This window comes from Hyperolius riggenbachi, chromosome 10 (genome assembly GCF_040937935.1).
Source record: "Hyperolius riggenbachi isolate aHypRig1 chromosome 10, aHypRig1.pri, whole genome shotgun sequence".
NCBI lineage: Eukaryota > Metazoa > Chordata > Amphibia > Anura > Hyperoliidae > Hyperolius > Hyperolius riggenbachi.
This window is the reverse complement of record NC_090655.1, coordinates 107075927-107098523: the sequence shown is the minus strand read 5'-3', so window position 1 is coordinate 107098523 and position 22597 is coordinate 107075927. Positions and strand designations below refer to the sequence as shown.

The following is a 22597-nucleotide window of genomic DNA, read 5'->3' as shown; positions in this document are numbered from 1 at the left end:
GATAATGATCTTTTAAATGTGTACAGCATCTTTGTGCAGAGCATCTTGCAAAGATTTTATCTGATGGGGAGTTCAGCTCCATAGAAAAGACTGTGAAGGTATGGCTCTCATACTACATGAAATGGGGTAAAATTGGTCTGTGTACTTTCATTTTCCAAAGACTTTTATCTCAAGTGTGTATGCAGCATTAGTCTGGACAAAACAAAATCTCCCTGTAATGAAAACGGCAGGTTCTGAAACAGTCATTTAGCTCATTAGCTTTGGTAATCCATGTGCAGTTGTAGCACAGTGACCTGGCACTAGAAAAGCAATGTTAAAATAATACTCAGTAGCACAATAGTTTATTTTGTTTAATCCTTTCCCTCCCATTTGCCCAACCAACTCACTCTTCAACTGAAGTCCACCTCTAATCTCACACAATAACTTTCTGTAACAGATAATCCTAGTTTAACCTTATACTGACTCCAAACTAATGCTGGTACACTCTATGCAATTTCCCTTCCAATCAACTGTTATCTGACAGGAAGTTGCATTGTGTGTACATGCCCAAAATTCTCCCAATCAGTAATGAGATCAATTTCCCCTGATCATTTCAGAAAATCAATTATTGAATGGGAGCAGATTAGACGTGACAGAAAATTTTCTGATTCCCTTCAATCGGACAGGAAATTGCATTGTGTGTACCCAGCATAACTGTTTTGGTACAGTTCTTTGTCCAGAAATGTTTGTAGACCTTTAGACTGTAAGCTCGCAAGGACAGGGCTCTCACCCTTTTGTGTCTTGGATTTTGTTATACATTTTATTCAAAATGTTATATTTGTCAATGTAATTACTATGCCTACCAATCCTGTATTTTGTACCAGCGTGTATATTTGTTGTATACCATTACCTGTATTATGTACCCCATGTTTGTTTGCTTACTTTGTACAGCACCACGGAATATGTTGCCTCTTTATAATTTAATAATAAAAAAACAAAAAAACAAAGTCAGAACCCTGTGGCAGAGTGTGCCAACAGGGTCATATGCATAGCACCCCCACAATGACGTACTTCCTGCTGGACAGGAAGTATGTCAGTGGAATTTCCCCATGGTATTTGCATCGTTCCGCGCATGTGCACCACCAATGTGTTTAAAGTTTCTGCGTTGCTCATTGACTAACATGCATTTGGTCCCCACGGAAGTCCAACGCCAACTCGTTCTTGACTTTGCGACGGGTTGGACGGTTAATGTACTAGGCTCCATAGACTTTCATTGTTGTCGCATTACCCTGCGTTCAGAAAGGGTAGAGCAGCACAAAGAAAGTGGCATAAAAGTTCACATAGGAGTCTGCACATTTTTAGTACAATCGCTATTCTGAGCTCAGTAATTTTATTATGCAGCCACTCTGGTACATTCACTTTACACATCACATGCATTGTATTAAGGAACAAATTATATAAGCAGAGAATTACCAGCTGCTGGAAGTGTACTCCTCTAGTCCCCTCTCCCACCCACAGGAAACAACAGTGCAACTCTAGCCAAAATGAACTGCAGCTTGTAGGGAAAGTTTACAATCTGAGGGCTGGTGCACAGCTAGATCGCTTTTGAGCGATTTTTAGGCCTCTTGCACACTACATGCGATTACAATTTTTTTATACAAATGATTTTTTTTAATTGGAATCCAAAATCTGTTAAGATAAAAAAAAAAAAAAAAAAAAAAAAATATGCATCGCATGTAGTGTGCAAGAGGCCTTAACCTCCCTGGCAGTTTGATTCCCGCGGCCCTGTGGCCACGGGATGGTTTTTTTTTGTAATTTTTTTTTTTCTATCATGTAGCTAGCCTAGCAAAAAGTTACGCAAACCGGCCCAGCAGGGCCCAGCCCGAGCTCAGCTAGGGCTTACCACCAGGGAGGTTAAAATGCTGGCGCTTGGCTAATGTATTTTAATGGGATGTAATCAACCAAGAGCAATGTCATTTCCCAAACGCAGGTCCTGCAGCATTTTTTAGACGATTCAGGCTCAATGTTAAGTATAGGAAAGTGGAAAATCGCTCTAAAAAGCGCTAGAACAGAGCAATTTTCCAAGGTTGGTTTTGTTTTTTTGTTAGTTTGTTTTTTTTGTTTAGTCGGTTTTACAAAAGCTATAAACTTCTGGCTCTAGTGTACAGAAAAACAAACAAAAAAAAAAAACTGCTGCACAAAAACACTCCAAAAATCACTAGGCATAACTAGAAAAATAGCTAGGCACATGCCAACAATCTCGTAGAAAAATTACTTCTAAAAACGCCTAGCGCTTGCGCTTTTAGGTGCGCACCAGCCCTCAGTCTCTTCCAGTTGCCTGAATTCCCATCAGGGAAAAATCGTCTCAGTAACTAGGGATGTCACGAAAATCAAATTTGCGACTCTTCTGCAAACATTCGCGAAAGGGCGAACCACCATAGACTAAAGTGTCCAGGCAAATTCTAAAACCTATAAGGGCTGTTTTTGGCCACAAAACAGATGGAAAGACCAAAATTACTTATGGTAACGTCTATTCCAGGAGTCAGAGGACAGCACCCCTCCATCAGACTTGCCTCCCCTCCTGAGCAGGGCAGGAAGCTAAAAGATACACAATTTTTATAGCAACTTCGCAGGCAGTATAATAATAATAATAATAATAATAATAATAATAATAATAGGAGAGGAGCAGCAACAGCACTTCAGTAATAAAAAAATAAAAAAAAAATATGACAGACACCAAATGCTGCTCAAATAATAATTTTAATTTTGAATAACCACACAAGGGTGGGTTATAGGGGTGCTGTCTTTCTCAGGACGTCTATCAGACAGCATCCCTCCATGAATGGATAAACAAGGTAAACTCTAGGGTGGGACAACTGCTTGTAAAACTTTTTGCACAAAACCTAGTGCTCCACTCGCTAATACAATAAGTCTATAATGCTTCACAAAAGTATTATGGCTGGACCAGGTAACCTCTCTGCTAATTTGCTCAATAGAGGCTCCAGCCCTCTCTGCCCATGAAGTAGAAACTTCTCTTGTTGAGGGCTGGTGCACACCGAGCGGCTTTTTGGGCGTTTTCAGATCCGCTTGCGGCTGCGGATCTGCTTGGTCAATGTATCTCAATGGGGTGGTGCACACCAGAGCGGCAGGCGTTTTGCAGAAACGAAAAATGCCTGGGTGAGGCATTTTTTGGATTTCGGATGCGTTTCTGCCTCAATGTTAAGTATAGGAAAACCGCAAACCGCTCTGAAAAACGGCACTTCAGAGCGGTTTTGCAGGCGTTTTTGTTACAGAAGCTGTTCAGTAACAGCTTTACTGTAACAATATATGAAATCTACTATACTGAAAACCGCAGCAGCAATCCGCAAAACGCTAGCAAAACGCCTCATAAAAATAAAAAAAAGCGTTTAAAAATCTGCTAGCATTTTGCGGATCTGCTAGCGGGTTTTGGTGTGCACCAGCCCTGAATGAGCCTTGATAGGATGATGACAACAGTTTTCCTTGAAACTGATAAGCCAAGGAAATTGTCTGCTTTATCCATCTTGGCAAAGTTGCTTTAGAGGCCCTTAGTTTAGCTGCAAACAGGACCAGCATAGCATCGGATTTCCTCCAGGACCTGGTTCTCTCTAAGTAGTGAAGCACGCATCTCCTTACAACCAGACAATGTAGACATTTTTCCATATCATTAGCCATGTTATCGCAAAAAGAAGGTAGATAGATTTCCTGAGATTTGTGGAATTTTGAAACCACCTTGGGAAGAAAGGTAACAGCAAACCGTGAAGTAATCCTATCCTCAGAAATAATACAGTAGGGTTCTTTGATGGAAAGAGCTTGAAGTTCACCAACTCTTCTAGCAGTTGTGATAGCAAGGAGAAAGACCGTCTTCAAAGATAAAAACTTATCTAAAATCTGCTCTAAAAGGTTCAAATGGCGACTCACACATTGCCTTTTGCCTGCAGAACTGTATTTAAATCGCATTTCTGATCAATCGATCGATTCTACAGAATCGATCGCTTGATGGCTGAAATTGACCAGTGTCTGGGCCCCTTAAGACCCTTCTGAATTCCACATTGAAGAAACTCCAATACCGATGAAGACAAATGCGTGTCAACAGATCTCCTGATACACCATTATATACGCTCCAGGCCTTGCAGTATATTTGCCTCGTTACTCTCTTTCTAGTCTGTATCAAAGTCAAAGAAAGGCTATCTGAAAAACCTTTTGATTTTAAGATATTCCACTCAAGTTTCAAGCAGAAAGATGAAGACTACTTAGATCCAGATGAAATTCTGGACCCTGCAACAACAGGTCTGGACCTTCCGGCAGAATCGTCGGTTCTAACATTGCTAAGGTTTGAAATAACGCGAACCAGGGTCTCGTTGGCCATAATGGAGCAATCAGGATTACTAGAGCTTGGTCCTGGAGAATTTTGTTCAGAACAAGTAAGGATATGGGAGGAAACCCGTACATTAGTTGAGACCCCCAATTCGCTGAGAAGACATCTAATGCCCATGGATTGTCCTGAGGGTACAGAGAGCAGACCTTTAGACTTTTCGCATTGCTCTTTCTGGTGAACAAGTCCACCACAGGGATGCCCCATTGATCTGTTATCTCCTGAAACACCTGTCTGGATTGAGGGACGACTTGTTCTGATTTAGAGCCGATCTGCTGAGGTAGTCTGCCAGTTGGTTTTCCATCCCCTTCAGATGAACAGCCCTCGGGAACAAAGATTGGCTTCTGACCAAAATAGAATTCTTGGTACATAAAGACAGACCATGCACCATTCCTATTGCTGCTTTATTTCAATGAGCCACCACAATACGTTAAAGAAAATGTCAATATAAGTAACAGACATATTCATCAAACCTGAGTCCGAAGATTGTGCAGGGATGGGTGCAGGGAGGGTGACCAGGGGTTGAGTGGACAGCACATTCATCCCCTGGTCACACTCCCAGGGGATGAATGTTTGATGAATATGCCTGTTACTTATATGGACATGTTCTTTAAAGTATTGTGGTAACTCATGCAAGAAAAAGCAACAATAGGAACGGTGCACAGTCTGTCTTTATGTACCATTGATTGCCAGCGATACTGGTTGCACGTTTCTTCCTTTAATCCAGGGGTCGAGTGGGGCGTGGACGGTGTCCACTTACTATTTCCCTAGAGTGGACGCCGTCCACGCTGGCTTGTGTGGAGGGAGCAGCGCAGTGGAAGGAGAGCTGTGAGCAGAGGTGGAGAAGGGGGCCATCTCCCCCCCTTCTCTCACCTCGGGGCTCTCCTTCCCTCGCTCTCCCCTCCACAAGTAATGTGCGGGCAGCCGGCAGCGGGCGGGACTTACCTCTCCTCGTTCCGGCGCCGGATCTGCGTGCCGCTGCTCTGGTCTGAACCAGACCAGACTTGCGGCATGCAGATCCGGTGTTCCGACGACGAGGAGAGGTAAGTCCCGCCCGCTGCCGGCTGCCTGCACATTACTTGTGGAGGGGAGAGCGAGGGAAGGAGAGCCCCGAGGTGAGAGAAGGGGGGGGGGGGGATGGCCCCCTTCTCCACCGCTGCTCACAGCTCTCCGTCTTTTCTGCGCTGCTCCCCTCCTGCTGGGGGGACACCTGGCTACCTATTCTGGCACATATACCCCCTGACTACATAAACTGGGCACATATACCCCCTGGCTACATATACTGGGCACATATACCCCCCTGGCTACATATACTGGGCACATATACCCCCTGGCTACATATACTGGCCACATATACCCCCTGGCTACATATACTGGCCACATATCCCCCCTGGCTACATATACTGGGCACATATCCCCCCTGGCTACATATACTGGGCACATATCCCCCTGGCTACATATACTGGGCACATATCCCCCTGGCTACATATACCCCTGGCTACATATACTGGGCACGTATACCCCTGGCTACATATACTGGGCACGTATACCCCTGGCTACATATACTGGGCACGTATACCGCTGGCTACATATACTAGGCACATATACCTCTGGCTACATATACTGGGGACTACTATACTCATGGCTACTTATACTGGGGACACCTATAGACCTGGCTACCTATGCTGGGGGAACTGCTGTTAGATTATCTGCATTTTTGTGGAACCGCTGTTATGTATTTTGGGGAACTGGCTGCTAGATTATGTGTATGTTAGGGGAACGGCTGCTGCCAGATTATGCGTATTTTGGGGAAATGCTGCCAGATTGTGTATGTTTGGGGACCACTGCTGCCAGATTATATGTATTTTGGGTGTTCCGCTGCCAGGTTTCGCATATTTTGCGGAACTGCTTCCAAATTGTGTATGTTGGGGGAACTGCTGCTGCCACATTATCTATTTTGGGGGAACCACTGCCATATTATCTGTATTTTGGAGGAACTTCTACCAGATTATGTGTCTTTTTGGTGAAATGCTGTCAGATTACATCTATTTTGGGGGGATACACTACGGCAGAGCCCAAACTTCCCCGGCAGACCTTTTCCTTTTACATCACTGCTAAGGTTATGTATATTTGGCCCCACCCATGACCACGCCCACAGTATGCTTGACCATGCCCATTTTAGCCGCGCGCAGCGCATGGGTTTTCTAGGCGAGTTCACTCATTTCTTTTCCCAGGACTAGACCCCTGCTTTAATCCACCAGCCACTTGTTGCATAAGATGGGCCTTCACCCCTGCATATCGAGTGCCAAGTATTTTCCTGCTTTATTTACCAAAATAGAATTCAAGCAGTTTGAGCCCAAAATGAACGACTTCTTGTTCCTCCCTGTCGATTTATGTAAGCCACCACACTGCTGTTGTCTGTCTGAATCATCACATGGCAGTCTTTCACTTGATTCTCGAAGTGTTGCAATGCTTGCCAAACTGCCTCCAGCTCCCAGCTGTGTGAGGACTGTCCCCTCATTCTGCTGGGCTGAAAAAGAGTCCAAGTGAGCTCCTCATCCTCAAGTGCTGGCTGAAGTGCTGTTGCTGCTCCTCTCCTATTATACTGCCTGCCAATTTAATATGTAAATTGTGTATCTTTTAGCTTCCTGTCCTGCTCAAGAGGAAAGACAAGTCTCATGGAGTGCTGTCCAATAGAGGTCCTGGAAAAAGTAATGTAAAAGGCCGCAACACCTGGACAGTGGCATACTGGAGGGGGATCCATGGCAAAACTTCCCCCCAAACATTATCTAGTTAAACGTAGAATAGTGTTTTAATCTCTAAGGGCTTGGTTGTATATGCGTGCTTTCAGACGTGCTTATCGAAACGCGATCGCAGGGACATCATAGAATGCATACACTGCACTCTCTGATGAAAAAAAATGCAAGCAACCATGCACTTCAATTCAGTGATGCATTGCAGCGCATGTATGGAAACCATACATGCGCTGCAATACATCACTGAATTGAAGTGCATGGTTGCTTGCATTTTGTGGCGATTGCGGCATGACTCTCCTGGGGGCAGCGCTTGCAATTCCATTCATTACAATGAATGGGATTGCAAGCGCTGCCCCCAGGAGAGTCATGTGCAACGCAGAGCTGGGCTGATGCACGGCTCCTACGCTGCATGGTGGAAATGAACCCTAAATGACAGAAATCAAATTTCCCAACACGTAAATAACCGCAAAGAGCTCTAGTGTGTAAAAGCGGCCGTTTCCTGTTAGATCACGGAGCGGGTCTCCGTGAATAGCCTGAGAGCCGCTGATCGCAGCTCGCAGACTAAATGTAAACGCAGGAGACGTTTGTCTCCTTTGTTTACATTGAACGCAGCAGCGCCGTAAGGCAGATCGGCGATCCCCGGCCAATCAGCGGCCGGGGATCGCCGCCATGTGACAGAGGACATCCTGTCACAGGCTGCACAGGACCGATAGCGTCCTGTGCAGCCCCGACCACCAGGGGGGAGAGGTAGGAGAGGGGGGGGGGGGGGAATTTCGCTGCAGAGGGGGGGCTTTGAGGTGCCCCCACGTAACATGCCAGCCGGCAGGAGCGATCAGACCCCCCCTGCACATCATCCCCATAGGAGGGAAAAAAGGGAGGCCATCTGATCGCTCTGCATGCAATCTGATCTGTGCTGGGGGCTGCAGAGCCCACCCAGCACAGATCATAAAAAACAGCGCTGGTCCTTAAGGGGGGGGGGGGGTAAAGGCTGGGTCCTCAAGTGGTTAAATAGAGAGTATGATACAACAAATATTTTTATCTACAGGGACTGATGTGATTATAGACTTAAATCATGTTGTGAAATAGGATTTCTTATATATTTTGTATTTGGTGCAGCTTCACAGTTGGGGCTGTTACTGCCGCCCACTGATGCAATTTTTGATTCTGATTAGACTATTGCGGTCGTTTTTTGCTTAGGTTGCAAATTTATGCGTAGTGATTATATTGCATTCAGGTTCATTCATGCGGATAAGCCGCATTGAAATCGTTAGGCGGACGTTGTCGCTTTTGAGCCGATTGGCCACTTATGCGAATCGGCCGCAATACAAGTACGCATACAGTCTATTGGCAGACGTTGTCAGTAGTGTTAGTCGGACTGATCGCATGGAAAGTACGCATGAAGGTCTTAGGCGGTTGCTGTAGCGTTGCGTCTGATTGGTGGGCGGCAGGCACAGTCTTATAGCGGACACTGTAGCTGTGCATGTGATTGGCTGGAGACATTAGAAGGCTTGGTGGACGGCTGGAATATATTTAGCTGGCCCTCCAATGCTGAGGAGAGGTTACAATGAATGATACTGTTTGTGCACGTTTTTTTGTGTGGTATTTGTATCTGAGTAATAAATACTATGAAGCTATAGCCAGAACTAGCGTCCTTGTGCCGATAATAAACAATTTTGTGCTAATATATGATGCATTTTGACACAGTGTATTCCTATTGGTTGGTGAACATCATGAATATGCATTTATGCTAATATTAAGTCTGCCATCAGGTCCTCTTTGGGATTAGAAATATGGGGCTTTGTTGTTTGTAAATTAAGTGTGTACCTGACCTATCTGAAGAAAGAGCCATTCTGAAACGCCGTGCATCATGGTGGTGTGATACACACATTTTTATGCCTAGTGTGATGCTTTGAAAGAGTTACTAATAAAAAGAAGATTTTAGATGGTGCAAATCCTGAATTTATTGGGTAACACAGCACACAGACTGAGGCCTGGTGCACACCAAAAACCGCTAGCAGATCCGCAAAATGCTAGCAGATTTTGAAACGCTTTTTCTTTTTCTGTAGCGTTCCAGCTAGCATTTTGCGGTTTTGTGAAGCGTTTTTGGTGTAGTAGATTTCATGTATTGTTACAGTAAAGCTGTTACTGAACAGCTACTGTAACAAAAAACGCCTGGAAAACCGCTCTGAAGTGCCGTTTTTCAGAGCGGTTTGCATTTTTCCTATACTTAACATTGAGGCAGAAACGCATCTGCAATCCAAAATCTGCAGCAGCCCGGGAGTATGCGTTTCTGCAAAACGCCTCCCGCTCTGGTGTGCACCAGCCCATTGAAATACATTACCCTAGCGGATCCGCACCCGCAAGCGGATCGCAAACCGCAGTAGAACCGCTCTGGTGTGCACTAGGCCAAAGAGTCCTATGCAATTAACTTTTTCTCCTGAGTGGTCTCCAAGGAGATAATGTTCATATTTTCTTTAAAATAACTTAAAGAGAACCAGAGATGAAGCACCCTCGTGAATTTTATCATAAAAATCAATGAGAACATGACAGTAAACACCTACCATGCTTTTAGTTTTGTTCTTCTCTGCCTAATTACTCTGCTATCAGCTGTGATAAGAAGCCACCGACTGAGAAGTCTAAGATTGACCTGGAATCAGATTAGCTGAGTCCGTCTGCTGAAGTCATTTCAAGCCCCCCCCTCCTGACTATGCCTTCCTGCTTTGCATACACAGTATCACGGAGGGCTGTGATGACTGAGAAGGGAGTCTTTGCTGCTGCCTAGGAATGCCTGCAGTTTCCTGTGTCTTCTTATGTAAAAGCACATTATAAAACGTTTTTTATTATCTGTATTTGTAGTTAGGGGGTATATGTGCCCAGTATATATGCAGGCAGGGGTATATGTGCACCAGTGTATATATATATATATATATATATATATATCCAGCCTAAACCACCTACACAAGCACCACTACATGACTGGCAAATATATATATATATATATATATATATATATATATATATATATATATATATATATAATTAATATTAGTATATGTATTTGCCGGTCATGTAGTGGTGCTTGTGTAGATGGATAGGAGTTCAGCTCTGTAGAATTGCCTCCTCCGCACTTCTTCCGCTCGATCCGAGCCCTGGTCAGGAGAAATCCAGGTCGGGCTTCTGTGCTGCGGGAGGATGACGTCACCGGCGCTCCTCAGCGTGGACGGGGGCGTGCGCATTTGGGCTGACTATACTGCGCATGCGTCCCCCAAGCCAGGCTTGTACGCTGAGCAGCGCGGAAGCGCTGCTAGCGTACATAGTAACAACTTGAGCTGCTCATGACCCGGAACTAGAAGGGCATGAGCTGGCGGCCATCTTGGATATCTCCCGGGGGAAAAATATAAAAATAACCCGAATAAGGCACACAACAGCGGCGAAAATAGCGGTAAAGTGATTTCCTCTGTAAAAGCTATCTAAATATATATATATTGTGTGTTAGCATTCATCTCTGGTTCCCTTTAAGCATTTTACAATTGAAAAAGTACCCAAAAGTTGGTCAAATAGTACTGTCAAAATTACTTTGAGTATTTTCTTGCTTGCTGTTGGTTTAAAAGGCGTTGTATGTCAAGTTGTGAAAATATCACATAGGAAATACTGTAGCTCAGGTAAAATGTCTGCCGTGCTGGCGTTTTTACGTGGGGGTGGGGGGGGTGGTAGGGATAGCCGATTGGCCATGTGCCTGCTGACTCTTGGGGGAGGGGTCAAATTTTGGTTCCATTATGATTTATGGGGGGGCAGGTGAAAAGCGTCAAGTGTTCGCCTGCCGACGTGAACGCGAATAGGCGTTATTCGTCGGGAACTGTCCGCCGGAAAACAGTTTAGGCCATCTCTGTCAGTCACTGCTGGAGAGATTTACTAAGGGTCATCCCTGAGCTGGAGAACAGTAGAGATGGATTTTCAGTCCCCTGATATGATATAAGGAACTAGTTTCTATGTTGCACATAGCTTTTTTTTTTTGTAAGTCACGAAGTTCTGAATCAGGATGATGCCATTTATTGTCTCACTTTATTTTATTGGCTTAACGCTAAGTTATTGTAACAATCAATAATATGGCGGCTGCTGAGGTGCGGAGTGTAGCCGCCTTTGTTCCCGGTCCTCATCCGTTCCGTCGGCGTCTAGCGTGCCGGGAACAGTATTGTCATCTGCTCATAGGGTCGCTGTCTCACGCGGGCGATGACAGGCCCTTTATGCTGGGAGAAGGTGCGTCAGCTGACCGGCCGGTCGGCTGACGTCAGGGGTGACCCTCGCCGCTCGGATTGGCTGTTCCGAGATGGGCGCGGCTGAGAGTCTTCCTCTGCTTCATAAAGCCTTCGTTCACCATTTGCAAGCTGTCTACTGTCGTGAATACTTTGTATTAGCGCTCAGACCTTAGACTAGTTCCCAGGTGTTGAAACCAAGTACTTCACACCAGACTAGGAATTGTGATATTGTTTGATTACTTGTGTATGATTCTGGCTATACTCTGGCCTCGCATTTGCTTACTGATTTTGTACTTCCGCCTATCTGATCCTTGTTGCTGAACTTCTGCCTGATTACCTACTATTCTCTTGCCTATCGCTCTGTACTGATATTACCTCTCTGTTGCCGAACCTTGCCTGTCTGAACACCCCTCTCACCAGAGTGAGAGTTTCTAAACTATACAGTTACCGTGTCTGATAGTACTTTACCAGCTCCTCTGGTAAAGTCTTGTTAATACTGTCTTATCACTGATAGTACCTTGCCAGCTCCACTGGTAAGGTGTTGCCAAACTATCTCGTTCTGTTGTAGCTAGGACCCACCAGATCCACTGGTGAGGGCTAGCGTTGATTCCAGTTAGTACCCACCAGTTACTCTGGTGAGGTTCAGAGTTAGTGTATAGCTCCAGTGACGGATAGTACCTTGCCAGCTCCTCTGGTAAGGGCTAGCTAAACTACTCAGTCACTTGTGCTGTTAGTACCTTACCAGCTCCTCTGGTAAGGTTTAGCCAAGCTGCTTTGACTCTCTTTTACTTATACTTTACCAGCTCCTCTGGTAAAGGTCTATTGTTTGTTTATATTTGTGTTAGACTCTCCAGCTCCACTGGAGAAGTCTATATTGTTGCACCAAACACCACACCTTATTCTCTGCTAGCTATACTTGTATTATTGGTGATACTGCAGATCACCACATAATCAGGTATAGCGTCTGTATTATTTGTGGTTCTGCAGAGCACAAATAATCAGACGTCTGCAGCACCCTATCGTTACAGTTATCCAAAAAGTCGGTAACAGGATTCAAAACTTCTTGCTTTTACTGATGGCTAACCCGGAACAATGCTCTACTGTCTCTTCATTACCAAACAGATGCATGTTTACAGTGGTGTAAGAACACACATTATGCAATGGATAATCACAGGCAGCAGTTAGCAATGCATCAAACATTTACCAAAACTACTTATAAAGTTGAACTGAACCAGAGTATGGGCACACTTATGCTAAGGAAGAGAATTTTAAGCCTGGCACACACTTTCAATTATTATTGGCCTATCACTGACTAATTCTACTGCTTCCATGTAGTATGAGGATCATATATGGAAAATGATATGCAGATTGTGAAGTGAGCTCTCATATGTCCATTCTCACTCCATAGAAGTAGAAAAATTGGTCAGTGTTAGGCCAATCATAATTGAAAGTGTGTACCAGGCTTTATGCCTTCCGATTTGAGGCATATCTACGGAACTCATTGCGTAGGCCAAATACAAAAAGTTCTGGGGGGTGGGGAGGAGGAAACCGTTAAGACGGGTTGGAGAGAAGGCTTGGGCTTTTTTTTTACAAGAAAATACAATAGGCTCTCCAACAATAGAACCTAATATTACACATCAAATCCAAACCATCCAGTCTCATAAACCCGAGAGCTGGCCGCTTCTCAGCCTTTCTGTGGATGGTTTCAGCTGAGAACTCTTTCACAAAAGGATGCAGGTATATTTGAAATTATAGCCTACTATGGCTTCAGACTGACTTGAGAATCTGCTACCATACACCACTAATGCATAGGTGTGAACATACCATTGCAATACGATTGTATTTTCAGGTGCGCAACATTGCAATGGATGTGAAAGTAACCTTAGACCAGACCTACATAGCAATAGCAGATAATAGCATTAACTCCCCCCCCCCCCCCAAACAAACAAAAAAAAGCCCAGACCCCCCTGCTCTATGCACTCCTGCTAGTTTGCTAGCTGTCACTATGGCTGGGGTAAGGCGATTTCACTCATACCCCCACCAGTATAGGTAGCCAGAAATTATGACCCCTGTATTGGTAGCCAAAAGTAACCCCCTCAGTATAACGGAACCAGAAATACACTCCCCCATTCCTCCCCCCCATTATAGTTAGTCAGAGGGAGCCACCCCTCAAGCATAGGTAGCCAGAAGGACCCACCAGTATAGGTAGTCAGAGGGCCACCTGTATATGTAGGTTGACGTACAATCCCCCTAGTGTAGATAGAAGGGCCCACCCCAATATTTACATTGATCATCTGTGCTCAGTAATAGGGATAATGCCCTAGAGGCTAATATTTCCAAGTGGATTACATTTTCTTGAAAACTTCATGCAGCTTAGGCCACATACACACATCAGACCATAGTCTTTGGAAAATGAAAGATCACAGACCAATCTTACCACCCATCATGTAGTATGAGAGCCATACCTTCACAGTCTTTTCTATGGAGCTGAACTCCACATCAGGAAAAAATCTTTGCAAGATGCTGCACACACAGATGCTGTACAGACACAAAAGATCAGTATCTGCAAAAGATCTGTTCCTGCCAAAAATCCATTCCTGCAAATTGCAATGATAGTCTATGAGATCTGCAGATCATCATACACACATGATTTAACTGGCATTCATCTGCAGATCAGATCCACCAGGATGGATTTTCAGATCTGCAGATCTGCAGATGAATGTCAGTTAAATCATGTGTGTATGATGATCTGCAGATCTCAGACTATCATTGCAATTTGCAGGAATGGATTTTTGGCAGGAACAGATCTTTTGCAGATACTGATCTTTTGTGTCTGTACAGCATCTGTGTGTGCAGCATCTTGCAAAGATTTTTTCTGATGGGGAGTTCAGCTCCATAGAAAAGACTGGGAAGGTATGGCTCTCATACTACATGAAGGGTGGTAAGATTGGTCTGTAATCTTTCATTTTCCAAAGACTATAGTCTGATGTGTGTATGTGGCCTTAGAATCAGATCGGTCCAGCTGTTGCAGATTTGGTTAAAGGATACCCGAAGTGACATGTGACATGATGAGATAGACATGTGTATGTACAGTGCATAGCACACAAATAACTAGGCTGTTCCTTTTTTTCCCTTTCTCTGCTTGAAAGAGTTAAATATCAGGTATGTACTGTAAGTGGCTGACTCAGTCCTGACTCAGACAGGAAGTTACTACAGTGTGACCCTCACTGATAGGAAATTCCCCTTTTTATCTCATTCTTGCTCTCAAAAGCCATTTTCTGCTAGGAAAGAGTTTTATGATTGGAATTTCTTATCAGTGAGGGTCACACTGTAGTCACTTCCTGTCAGGACCGGGTCAGCCACTTACATAACTGATATTTAACTCTTTCAGGCAGAGAAAGAAAGAAAAAAAAGAACACAGCTTAGTTATTTGTGTGCTAGGCACTGTACATACCCATGTCTATCTCATGTCACATGTCACTTTGGGTATCCTTTAGGCTAATTTCACACCAGGACGTTGCGTTAGAGGGGGCGTTAAGGTCGCATAACGTTCCCCTAACTCAACGCCTGGTGGTGCTGGATCTGGACGTCAGAGTGAGCCGCGTTGTGCAGCTCACTCTGGCGTCAGTGATGCCGTGATGCGCACTCTTGTGCACATGCGGCATCATGTGGTCCCGCCGGCCAATCGCCGCACAGAGCGGCTGCTCCAGGAAGTAAACACTGCACGTCATAACGTGCAGTGCATAATAATTAGCCATGTGCCTGGCCGCTCTCCGCTCCTCCCTAACATTACTGAGCATGTGCAAGCAGTCTAACGCGGCTCAGCCGCGTCCAAAGTACTGCATGCAGTATGTTGTCTTGTGACGCAGCGTTACAATGTAACGCAACGTCCGCACTGTGAACAGCCCCATTGATTTTTCATTACTGTGCGGTGGGCTGCGTTACAGGCTGCTCTAACGTGCGCCTGTAACGTCCCACTGTGAAACCAGCCTTAAGCCCACTTCTAAGCAGTACACAATTTGCATCAACTCAACAAACATAGCATCTCATAATCTCATTGATCATCTATCTCTACCCTTTAACAGGGGTTCAGTTACGTAAAAAGATTTCATTTAATTCTAAGGCAACATTAAGGCCTCTTCTCTATGGATAGTTGAACTGTGTGCTCAGCAAGCAGTTGCCAAGCAGCAACAAGCAGTTACCAAGCAGCAGCAAGCAGTTGTGAGAGTTTGAGAGGCGTTTCACTGCCTATAAATGGTCTGTGGAAAATAGGCCTAACACTTGTCTGTTTTTGTGCACATTTTCTGCTTAGGAAAACTGAGAGCCAATGTTAACCACCCTGGCGTTCTATTTTCCCAGGATTTCTGTGCAAAAAGTGTTTCAATTAAATTCCAATAATTTTCAACCATTTTTTTTTTTTTTTTTTTTTTTTTTTTTTTTTTTAACAAGCTGTAACAAGTGTGGCTTTACCAATGCAACAATTCAGCTGCACAAAACTGCAACCAAAAGGCTCCTGGCCAGCTGCTGTCAGCTCAGGAACATATATAGTTTCATCAATCACTCATGCATTTCCCTATGCTTTTCATTCATGCAAGCCTCTTCTGATGTCACACTGAAAATTTAGAACTAGCAAACTACAAGCAGTTTAATAAATAAGTCATATATACATCCATTCATCTCCAAACCAAACAATCACAGCACTGTTCAGGCTCCATCATAGCCGAGACTTACCCCAGTTATGTGCTTTGCAGGGAAAGCTTTCTTCTTAGTATTATCCATCTACAAGGCAGACTTTGTGAGGATTGCCTCTAGAATTATTCTGGCAGAGAGAGTTTCTTATAAGTTTCACAATGCTAAAAGAAAAATAATTAAAAAGTCAAAACCATAGATGAACTTTTTTGAAGTGCAGGCTGGGGGATATCTCTGTCCATTGAGAAAGAAATCCTGTTAAGTAACTAGGATCTCCTCTGTGGGGGGGAAAGAGAGAGAGAGAGAGAGAGAAACTCACATGATCCAGCTTTTTAAGAAGGAAACTAGAATCAATTTGTCAAACTGGGAATGTCTGCAGAGTGTAGCAGCAGCGAGTCATACATGGAGTATCACATGTGCTGCAGAGGATGCTCTAGTGTGTAATGTGACAGTATCTGCTAATAAAAAAGACCAAATCAATGTTTACAGGGGTATCTGCAGACACATCACACACAGATGTCTCAGAGCTCAAACCCACTAGCAGCCTTTTCTAACCGCTAGTGATTTGAAAAAGCTCTTGCAAATGCAATGCTATGGAGGATTTTTATAAATATAACATTGCTCAAGTGGGATTACATCCATAGCATTACATTAGCAAGAGCTTTTCAAATCACAACTGTAAAGGGTTAGTAACATACTGCTAGTAGGTTCCAGGCCTTAGGCTAGGTGCACACATAGCAGAAATGCAAGTGTTGCGTAAAACGTTGCGTTTTATAAACCAATGTTACTCAATGGGCCACATAAAAAAATGCATCGGTATGCGTTTGTACTTTGACATTTTTAAAATCACTAGTTTTGTTGCATAATATATTCAGGAACACCTCAAAAACGCACATAATGAAAGTCAATGGAAACGCAATGTATTGCGTTTTGTATGCGGTTTTGATGCATTTTTTTTTTAGAGTTTTTTAAAAAATAAAGATTTCTGATGTATTTCCGCTTCCTGTAGTTTTTAAAAACGCATGCATACAAAATGCATATGCGTTTTTTTTATATACTTTTTTTTCCTGTGGCCCATAGACTTTCATTAGTGGCAAAAATGCAGCGTTTTCCACAATGCTAGAGTTTCTGCTAAGTATGCACCTAGACTGAGGCCTTTTTTTCCAGGGACTGTTGAGCGCATACATTTGAAACAGGCGGGCCATGTTAATTACTATTCCCCCTCCAGGCCGCCATGGATGGTGGGGAATGATATAATTCGGCTTCCAGCGATTGCTGGAGGCCGAATTATTGTGTTTTTAAGCAACTTCGGCTACGTCTTGTGACGGCGCCGACATTACTCACTGAGCGCCGCTATAGTGTGATTCCCATTATAGTCTATGGTGGCGCCGGCTGCGCCCAAATCTAGCAGCACTGAAAAGCACTGCTCCGTGTTGAGTTGTGTGCTCAGCAAGCAATTATCAGGCAGCAACAAACAGTTACCAGGCAGCAGCAAGCAGTTGTGAGAGTTTGAGAGGCATTTCACTGCTTATCAACAGTCCGTGGAAAAGAGGCCAAAGGCTTTTGCTCTGGTGAGTCCCCCAGATCCATATCTTCTGATGGGACATTCTGGAAGAGCTCAAAGTGTGATTGCAAGGAATTCTGGGACATAAAATGCTCTGCAGACATAAAGCATAATAACTATGTAATATCATATGCAATGAATGATAGATGGTCAATAAGATGCAAACAATTACAAGGTTATGTACAATTATGCAATTTAACACAAATGTATAAGGCTTCAAAATGAACCAATTAAAAAGGGACTCAGAGCTGTAAATAGAATCAAAATCTGAACTTAGGGCTGGTGCACACCGAGCGGCTTTTTCAGCGTTTCTGCAGCCGCTTGCGGCTGCGGATACGCCTGGTCAATGTATCTCAATGGGGTGGTTCACACCAGAGCGGGAGGAGTTTTGCAGAAATGCATACGCCCGGGGTGAGGCATTTTTTGGATTGTGGATGCGTTTCTGCCTCAATGTTAAGTATAGGAAAACCGCAAACCGCTCTGAAAAACGGCAGTTCAGAGCGGTTTTGCAGGCGTTTTTGTTACAGAAGCTGTTCAGTAACAGCTTTACTGTAACAATATCTGAAATCTACTACACCAAAAATGCTTCACAAAACCTCAAAATGCTAGCTGAAATGCTACAGAAAAATAACAAAAAGCGTTTCAAAATCTGCTAGCATTTTGCGGATCTGCTAGCGTTTTTTGGTGTGCACCAGGCCTTACCTGGGGCTTTCTCCAGCCCACTGTAGGTCGGGAGGTCCCTCGGCATCCTTCTGGCTCTTCTCCCAGGCCTTAGCTCAGAAATGGCTCCCGGCGACACTGGGCCAGAGTGTCGGGCTCCTTCTTCCTGAAAGAGGACGTCAGTCGTCATCACGCCGGCCGCCATGATGACGCAAGGCGGCCGGCATGGTAACATCTTTCAGAAAGAAGGAGCCCGACACTCGGGCCCAGTGTCGCCGGGAGCCATTTCTGATCTAAAGCCTGGGAGAAGAGCCAGAAGGATGCCGAGGGACCTCCCGACCTACGGTGGGCTGGAGAAAGCCCCAGGTAAGTTCAGATTTTTTATTCTATTTACAGCTTGGAGTCCCTTTAAATCCTGCCAGGGTGGGATTTGATTGGTCTGTTTTAGGCCTCTTTTCCACGAACTGTTGAGCTGTGTGCTCAGCAAGCAGTTACCAGGCAGCAGCAAGCAGTTGTGAGTGTTTGAGAGGCATTTCACTGCCTGTAAACAGTTCGTGGAAGAGAGGCCTTAAAGCTGCATATATTTGCATACTATATTTACAAAATCCTGCATCAACTCAAAAATACTTGCATCTTATTGACCATCTTTAGTGAATATGCTTATAACGAGCAACAGGTAAACAGTAGGGATGGTCACGGAGATGCAAATAATTCCGAGTTGATGCAGGATTATGCAAATATATGCAGTTTGTACATGGGCTAATCAAATTTTACTTCTGCAGGATTTTATTTGTTTATGTTCAAACTGCATATATTTGCCTCCATCAGCTCAAACCTATTTGCATCTCATTGACCATCCCTAGGAAACAGTTCTGGCTCAATGATATTTATCTGGAGTAGGGTAGGGTATAGTATAGTGGGGGCACAGACAGATACGGCCCCATTCACAGTGGTGCAGTTAAACGCACAAATTAGTAGTAGAAGTGAAGCATACTTTTGACCATGTGCGCTGCTGATGTCTCGATCAATTTGTGTTCCTGCTGTCACAGGAAACACAATGCAATGGCTACTGTGAATGTAGCCTAGGTGTTTTGTTCTTAATGCACATCCGACATGTTCTCTTGCAATTTTATACGTATGTTGTGCTATTCCTATGGTTATATTTTGAATAACAGGAGGACTTTTTCCCTCTCTCTACAATTCCAAGTATTTCCAAGCAATACATTTGTTCTGTTCTCTTTAATTTGAGTATTCTGGTTGTATTTATGCGTACTTTCCTTTGTACTCACCATAGTTCACTGTGAAGTTGAAGCCCCTTTTCTTTGTTGATGTACTGAATAAAATGGTTTTTTAAACTGTCTTTCATAAAATTGAAAATTAATAGAATGGTGGTTGTTTTCTAAAGGGCTCTTTCACATTTGTCCCAATGCTAATCACAAACTCCTGCAGCATCGTCCCCAGGGGTGTTGCTTGTGTCTTTTACCATCCTTTAGGCAGGGCCGGCGCTACCATTAAGGCAAAGGAGGCAGCTGCCCCAGGGCCCCAGAGCTTGTAGGGGCCCCCAGTGGCTACAAGAGGAAAAAAAAATTCTCAAATCGGCCTTATAGTTTTTGAGAAAATCGATTTTAAAGTTTTTCAAAGGAAAAAAAAACCACATTTAAAAACCTGCCGACTTTAATGGTTAATAGCAAATCCACCGTAAATGCTAGAAACCCTAAATTCGCAGGATATGTTAAGGAGATCATTGGGAATAAGAGGAAAGAACAATTTTTCAAAAAGACTTTATAGTTTTTGAGAAAATAGATTTTAAAGTTTCGAAGGAAAAAAGTATAGTTTTAAATGCGGTAAATGTAACTTTTAGTAGCAAACCTAACGGTAGTGTAATTTTACATGTATCAAAAGAAAGAGCAATGAATTTCCTGACGGGGTTTCCAGGGGGTCCATACGCAGCCGCAGCGCTTTGGCCAGGGATCGCTATACAGCCGCAATATGGCTGCATGAAGATCCCTGGCATTTTTTCCTATTTTCCCAATTTTTTTTTTATGTTTAGAGTGTGGGAATTTTTTTTTTAAAAAAAATTGTGGGGTCCCCCCTCCTGAAACTTTTTAACCCCTTGTCCCCCATGCAGGCTGGGATAGCCAGAATGTGGAGCTCCGACCGATTGGGGCTTCACACCCTGACTATACCAGCTGCAAAAAAGGTCCCCTAATGCCGATTTTTGTTCCGGGGAATATGTTGGGGGCCCCCCCAGGTTTATTTTGCCCTGGGGCCCCATTGTTGCTTAAACCGGCCCTGCCTTTAGGCCTCGTTCACATTGCGTTCCAATCACGCTAACGTTCGCATTGGACGTTTTTTGAAGCAATTTTTTTCCCCATCCCGGCGATTTCTGTTCATTGGACGTTTTTGGTAAGCGTTTTTGTAGGAGCTTTTGAAGAGCGATTCCGTTTCGTAAGGAAGTGAACTCCTTGATCCGGAAAAAAATACATACAATGTATTTATTCTTACAAAACGCGAACGCATTCGCTGCACAAGCGATTTTTTACGAGTTTTGCAGTTTTCCGATACCTTCTATTGCAGCAAAATAACCCCGAAAATGGTCCATGCAGCGCTCCTCTGAGCGGAAAGCAGACGGATCGCCCTAATCTGAACTGACCCATAGGATAGCATGGTGTAAGCGCTTTCAGGGTGATTTACAAAAATCACAGGTGCTAAAAAAAAACCAAAAAAAAAAACGCCTCCAGTGTGAAGAAGCCCTTAGGGCTGGAACCTACTAGAGCGATTTTGTGAGCGGTTTTCAAAACACTAGCAATTTCCCAAAATACTCAGCTAATGTTAATGGATGGGCCAAATTCCACTGGAGCGATTGCGATTACCAAAATTGCAAACATAGGACATGCAGCATTTTTAGCGTTTAGCGTTTCTGCAATGTAAAGTATATAAACGCTAGTGTAATCGCTCGTTGTCACAGGAGCCCTAGTGGTCAGACCGCAAATGGCCTTCCAAACGGTGCCTGCACACGGATTATGCGAACTCTGGTCGCAGTCAATGCGCAGGAACCGTTGGGAATTGGCCTCAGACAAACCAGAAGGGAGCCTGGGAGGTATGGTAATTACAACTTACACACTAGTTCAGGGTATAACTGCCACCACCTCTGTTACCATGGGACAGAGGAGCCCGCTGACTGAGCCTAGATCTACAAATAAAAAACGGTTAAAAACACGCTGTATTCTGTCTAGCCAACAACAAACAATAGTAGCGTCTCTTCAGAGACCTGGGATCAGTTTCTGTGTATGCTGAATAATAGGGTAGCTAGAACAACAACTGATGATAGCGTCGGTTTATTGAAAGCAATATAAATAATATATACAGACAATTATTAAAATCAACAATTCTTAAAACAGTAATAGCCAGTATGAAAAATAAAAGAAAGGGAGAAAAAATACTTAGTTTCATGGAAAATGTCCTTTTGTGGGAAAATCATCAAGTCCTTGGTTTCAAGTTCCGCAAAGTTCTTTGTTTCAGCTAAGTTCAAGCAAAATGGCCACCACTTGTTCCTCACGGTGGCCGTGTGTTCATGAAGGTGGAAAAATGGAGGAATGAGGGCTCGCCTGCCAGCCATGTGCTTTTGATGAAGCTGGTTTGGGGGTGTGGCAATGCCGGCCCCCTCTGAGTTACCCACCAATGACAGTGCATTCCCTCTGAGAGATTTTAGGTTTTAAACTTACAAACGGCCGTACCTCACAAACGATACACGTTATATTTAGGGGGATAACAGATTCATACTTGTTGGAAAATACAGATTAATATGACATCAGACATGGCTAGGGCAGCGGGTCCAGTTCTTGAGAAGGGTCATACCTCAATAACCGGACGGACTATCACAATAAATTTTATATCAGCACGATGGCCAGATTTTACCGAACAAGACGATATGAATTTTATAGCTGTGCGAGGTATGGTTGCTATATAATCGTCAAGAAACCATACCCCACATGCATTCATATCTGGCCTGGTCGGAGCCGCTTCGGCTGGCTTTCTTTGGCCCCCCTGTGGAGATTAGCTTCCTGAACTTAAGGGTTTGTTCCTGCTCATTAGCATATCAAAAGAGCCATCCTGCAGTTAAGCTGATGTCTTCTCTCTGCTGAGAAAAGACAGATGCTCCTACACAATCAATCCAGATTCTATTAATCTGAAGCGCAATCGATGCAGAGAATCGAGTACGATCGCTTTTTCTTCTCGGGCGGTTCCAGGACGCGTCTGCAGCCCCGCAACCGTCCGTGACAGCCCCCCTCTTGTCTGC

The 22597-nt window shown here is 44.1% G+C and overlaps 1 protein-coding gene across 1 annotated transcript in view; it reads right to left on the bottom strand.

Moving 5' to 3' along the window:
* LOC137536356 (solute carrier family 2, facilitated glucose transporter member 9-like) overlaps positions 1 to 16384 on the bottom strand; it is a 122792-nt gene extending 106408 nt beyond the window's left edge. Inside the window, exon 1 of the mRNA XM_068258537.1 lies at positions 16116 to 16384. Coding sequence (XP_068114638.1) covers positions 16116 to 16163 — 48 coding nt within the window. The 5' untranslated portion in view covers positions 16164 to 16384. The remainder of the gene's footprint in view (positions 1 to 16115) is intronic.
* Between the last annotated feature and the right edge of the window lie 6213 nt (positions 16385 to 22597).